This window comes from Propithecus coquereli, unplaced genomic scaffold, assembly GCF_000956105.1.
Source record: "Propithecus coquereli isolate 6110/MARCELLA unplaced genomic scaffold, Pcoq_1.0 Scaffold101, whole genome shotgun sequence".
Taxonomy (NCBI): Eukaryota; Metazoa; Chordata; class Mammalia; order Primates; family Indriidae; genus Propithecus; species Propithecus coquereli.
The window spans coordinates 3,985,751-3,991,750 of record NW_012133970.1 but is presented as its reverse complement, the minus strand read 5'-3'; the positions used below and the strand labels follow the sequence as shown (position 1 = coordinate 3,991,750).

The window sequence follows — 6,000 nt, the reverse complement described above, 5'->3', positions numbered from 1 at the left end:
TGAAGGATATGGATAGTCTCTTATTCATCTTTATATCTATAGCACATAGAAAATAGTTAGTGTTTACTTTATGAATTAAATGATCACCCTTGCCACTTTTCTGATGAGGAAACTAAGACTAAGCAACATTAAGTAATTTACTCAAGGTCAAAAAGCTAACAGACCACAGAGATAAGATTTAAACACAGTTTTTGAGACTCAAAATACAGCACTCTTTTTTCTGACCACAACTTCCTAGCAGAGAAGAGATAAGGATCTAATAAAATATTGTTTGAGAAGGTGATTAGTAGAGTAATAGAACATCACAGATGAGAGTAGACAAGATGAACTACTGGAGAACACTAGAAATCGCCAGAGTCAGGGCCAATTCCAACATCTGCTAATTAGGCTCATGACACTTATTTCACGTAGCTGCTGGGAGAGTAAATGAGGAACATGAACATGATGGAATGATCTAGCTCAGTGCCTGGCACACAGCACATATGAAAGAAACAGTGGTTTTAATGGAGCTGTTCTTATTAATTTATTATTTATTTGTATTATGCACTTTTTGTTTTCATTTATTTTTTGCTTTTAAAAAATGTTTTTATAAAAATTTATAGAGAAGAAGTTTAATTTTGGAACATGCATAGATTCGCATTGGTGAAGTCAGGGCTTTTGGTGTATCTATCACCTCCATAATCTACATTGTGCCCCTCCCTTAAGTAATTTCTCATCATCTATCTACTCTCCCACTCCTATACTCTTCCAAGTCTCCATTCTCTATCATTCCACAATCTACATCCACGCGTATACCTTATTGGGCTCCTTATAAGTGAGAACATGTGTTGTCTTTCTCCAATTGACTTATTTCACTTAATAACCTCCAGTTTCATCCATGTTGTAACAAAACACATTATTTCATTCTCTTTTATGGCTTAATAGTATTCCATTGTGTATATATACCATTTTTCTTTATCCAATCATCCATTGATGGACACTGAGGTTGACTCCGTATCTTGGCTATTGTGCATTGTGCTGCAATAAACATACAAGTGTGGGTATCTTTTTAACACAATAATTTCTTTTCCTTTGTGTTGATACCCAGTAGTGGGATAGTTCTACTTTTAGTTCTTTGAGAAACCTCCACACTGTTTTCCATAGAGGTTGTACTAATTTATACTCCCACCAATAGTGTGTACAAGTTCCCTTTGCTCACCACCCTCACTGACATCTGTTGTTTTTTATCTTTTAAATAATAGCCATTCTGTAAAACACAATCTAGTACCAGGAACTGAGTCAGAGACCTGACAGCAAGAAATCATTTCCAACTCCAGTTTGGGGAAATTCAAGTCACTCGCTCCAAAAATAGGGAACCAAGTTCCTTTTTCCATTCCATAAGAAATCTCACATAAAAACTGCTTAGGCTGACAACACTACAGTTTTGCAAGCAGCCACTGAATGAAAAGAGAAGAGGGAAAGAAAAACAAAAAGGAAGGCTTACTCTCATCTGCTAGGAGGATATGAAAGTGGTATCTGCTGACTCTGCCTTGGGTTTTGCAAGAAGTATCTCTGAGCAGGACTGAAAGTGCCTAAATATTATTACTGTCTGTGATAGGGCCTTTCAAGTCCAGGATTTAGAAAGTAATGTGTGTAGAAAAATAAAATGAAGAGACTGCAGGCCAGTCAGATATGACTGACATGGAACAAATTCTATGTTGCAGCACAAGATCAATTTATTGGAATCACACTGAAAGCTGCTTTGGCAATTGGCAAACTATTATAGGAATGAACAATTGGCCCATGATAAAAGCACAGATGAGGATTCTGGAAACCCCATTCGATACCTTTCTCGAGAATTCCATCCCATTATCCCATTACATTCAAGGCAGACCTTGTGGTTAAAGAAAAAAAAAAAGGAAGGGCAGTTCTCAACAGCCTACAACAAAAATCTCCGTCACTTCTAATTTCATATGAACAAGCCACACAAAACATCTTCCATGGAAAGCAACAGCAATGGAGAGAAATTGGCACAATTTTTCTCCAAATTCCTGCCTACCTAAATTAGGTCTTCATGTACTACTTTCAATGCTAACAAATAGACCTTGAAGTGCTTCCAACAAACAATTTGTAAAGAGTGGAAATGCTTAGAAATCATGCAGTAAGACCCTGTATGAGAGCCAGTTAAAGGGGGAAAAAAACACATCGAACTACTTTTAGAATATAAACAGTATCTCTGACGATCAGCTTTCATTTTAAGAAACCTTTGTATGTATTTGTGTATAAAAGATCAAGTTCTTCCAGGTGAGTAAACTATCATCTCTGTGTGTTAAAATTATGTTGTCATTTTACAGAGAGGGCGAAGGTTTGGAGGGCAGAAGAGAAATTAATTGCTTAAAGATATTTGAGCATGATACAGAACTGTAGGAAACAAATGTATTCCTTTTTTTTACAAAAGGAATTTTGGAAATTGATTCATATTTCAAAAACTTGCTACCTAAAAGAATCCTATAGGAGAGCCTCCATTAATTAACACATTGACTGCCACGCCAGGAAAAAAAATTGTTTCCTTGGGGCCAGTGTTTTATTACAAAAATAGAATAAAAACTTTGAATACAAAACAATCCTTTCTAATTTAATGAAAATTTTGTTATTTTTGTATTGTTTTCTCTGTAAGAGTTACATGCAACTTAAAAAATAACTCTCGTGGCTCCCAAGGTGAAGAGACGTGAGTTGAATATGCTTCATGAGGCCCTGGGCTCAAAACTAGTGTGAGTTAAATACAACTCACATGGCAGTTAATGTGTTAAAAGCAAAGAATCCGGTTTTTTGCATATTTTCTTTGTACAGTGTGACAGGGCTTTGTAACGATAAATGGTCTGAAAGAGTATAGGCACCATCAGAAGGCCTGACATAATGAACATAGAGATTGTTCACTCAACAGAGTGGTATCTGTCCAAGTGCTAACATACGCCAAAGACAACATGTAAAGTCATCGCTTCGCATGACAGTGATGGACTTGTTTATTAGATAATAAATCAGCATATATTCTTTGCTGAGATGAAGTAACAGACATAACTCCAAAAATGGGGCAAAAACAACAACTGACCTGCTTAGCACCTGGTTTCTGCTCCATAGGCGTCATGGTAAGCGTTTTGGTCTCTTTCTCATACTGGCAATAGTATTTCACCCAGGATATGCCCAAAGCCCCTACAAAGACAGGCAAAAGTGACCTGACAGAACATAAATGTTTTAGCTGTATTGTCAGTCAACCCGTAAGATAGAAGGTGTTTACAGTTTGCTGCTCACATTCAAACTCCCGACCCAGCCTTACTCTTGTCCTTATGTCCAGCCTTATGCAGTCATCTGCACATAAGATTCTAACCTAAACAAACTGCTTTCCACATCTGTCCCCAGCTTGCCCCAAACCTACTTTCCCTGCCATGTTGCTGATGAAAAGTACCACCATATATCTCAGAAACTGGAGACTTCTGTCACCTGCTCCTACGTCCCTATAACTTGTCCTATTTGATTGGTCACTGGATTCTGACCCTTTTATCTCCTAAATGATTCTACATGTCTCTCCTTTAGCTGCCTCTTCCTCTCCATCCCTTTTAGCACTGAAAGTTAAGGACCCTATTGCTGTCTTATTTTTTCAGTGTTCTGAGATTATTTCAAATAGAATAAAACTTCACTATTTCTTCAATTGTCTATTTTAGTGGCCTTCTCTCTAGTTTCCCCATCTGTGATAAAACCTTTCCAGTCCATACTCCACCCTTTTGCTAGAGGAACATGATTTAAATATATGGCTATTAATGTCATTACCCTTATTTTAAACCACCCATGGCTTTCCAAACATCTCTAAAATTCTTAGCCTGCCTACAATCCCCTGATAATTTGATCAAAACTTACCTTTCCAGCTTTGTCTTTTGGAACCCTCACTTCTATGTTCCCATTTCAATGAATTACTTTCAGTTCCTACGTAAATAGGTAGCCATATAATTTATATTCCAAATCCAAGACTTATTTAAGAGTGAATGGAGCAGTATTATTAATAATTATACCAGGAAAACAGCTGTAAACCAAAACTGTTCTTGGCAAATCAGGACCCTACAGATAATCTATGTCCTCCCACACCCACACGTTTTACAAATGCAGTGGTATATGCCTGGAATTCTACTCCCCCTTTTCTTTTCCTGTGAAACTCCCACTCATCATTCAAGCTGTAGTTGAATCATCACTTCCTCAGCGAAGCCCTTAGATATATGGCCAAATAAAGTGCTCGACACATTCCATTACAAGTATTGATATACTTGTCTATCTCGACATCACACTGTGAACTTCGAGGACAAAAATTATGGTTGATTGACTTTTTCTTTTCTGTTTCCTAAATTTATTGCATGATACCTGTCAGAAACAATGCTCATTAAGCATACATTCAAATGAATAGCAATGTCATACTGTTTGAGATTAAAAATGGGGATTGTTAATTGTTTAATCTTTCTCATGACTTCGGCCACAGAAGTATCCCTTAGCATTAGCAGACGTTCTCAACTAGGAGTAATTTTACCTTCCAGGGGACATTGCCAATGCCTGGAGACATTGTAGGTTGTCACACCTGGGGAATGCTATTAGAATAAAGTAAAGAGAGATCAGGGATGCTGATTAAACACACTATAGTGTACATGATCACACCACAAAACAAAGAATTATCCAAGTAGAAAGGTCAATAGCAATGAGATTGAGAATCTCTACAATACACAGTTGTAGAGATGAAAAGGATGAATGGGAGAATGCTTCTATGAAAATAATCAAAACTTCATTGGCCGAAGGGGAGATAAGCATGATAATTTCACTGCTGAAATGCCATTCTTCGTGAATTCCAGTGATTTTTGCCACAGGTAACATATGGCTGTGTGTCTTCTGCTGACTCCCCAGGTAGAATAACCCTGGGCAGGCACTGAAGTCTCAGGATTTGGGAGCCTAGCGTCATAGTTCAAAAGGAAATCAAATAGAACATGCAGGTTTGCATAATGTTAATCCAGAGGTAGGAAAGGCTGAATTATCTGCAACATTCAGTGACTGAATGAGTTCACTCGTTTTCTTTGTTTAGCGATGAACAATGATGTCCTGCTGACTGAAATCAACATAGTCATTAAGTGCTTTAAGAACAACCAGGTGATCCTAAATCAGTGGATGGTATAGGGCATAGTGGAAGGAGCATGAGTTTTGGCATCTCACAGACCTGAATTTGATGTTAGGCCTACCACTAGTTCACTGGGTGAATTGCAAATGATGAACTCTGGGAGACGTTAAGTGTGAGATAGGTGGTTTCAAAGATAAAATGTGACAGTGTTTTCAAAGGACTTAGTACCATGCGTGGCACATAGTATTCATATTTTTCTATGTCCTTTTCTGTACCTCTCTTTTTGCCTCAGTAAAGAAGTCACGAGAAAGATTAAACCATTAACAATCCCCATTTTTAATCTCAAAGAAATCACCCCAGGTTGAATCACCCCAGAGCCTTTGTAAGACTAATCCTTAAGTTTCCCTCAATCTCTCCTTCCTCTTTCTATTCACTATTTCCAGCCTGTGCTCCAAGAAGTTGTCACTATTAGATGTCTATTAACAATATGGGTGCCCAGAGTTCAGAGAGTTCAAGTGATAGTAAGTGCCAGCCTACTGAAACCCAGTGGATATCACCCTGTCCCCATACACACATTTTTCTTGTGTATAGAGATAGCCTTCAATGGTGGGCTGTCCTGGAAGTTTGCATGTCTGGGGAGCTTCTTTCATCCTTTTCTTAAGTTCTTCCATCTCTTCCCGGGTACTGGAGAAATGATTCCTTGTCTGTCAAAAGACCATCACCAAAATCATAATCATCATCTATCATCATGAGTATTATTGGTCAGAGACTCATGGACAGAGTTTTCTCTACTTACAGCATGTACTACAACATGGCAAAAAATAAATGTTGAATGGTATCATGACTAGAAAACAATTATGAACAGATTAATACTA

General features: G+C 37.7%; 1 protein-coding gene across 1 annotated transcript in view; it reads right to left on the bottom strand.

Annotated features, from left to right (window-relative positions):
• Positions 1–6,000, bottom strand: part of OPHN1 (oligophrenin 1) — a 427,039-nt gene that overhangs the window by 175,974 nt on the left and 245,065 nt on the right. Inside the window, exons 8-10 of the mRNA XM_012642966.1 lie at positions 5,700–5,829; positions 3,089–3,189; positions 1,827–1,873 (exon numbers count right to left, since the gene is read on the bottom strand). Of these exons, the coding sequence (XP_012498420.1) occupies positions 1,827–1,873; positions 3,089–3,189; positions 5,700–5,829 (278 nt within the window). The remainder of the gene's footprint in view (positions 1–1,826; positions 1,874–3,088; positions 3,190–5,699; positions 5,830–6,000) is intronic.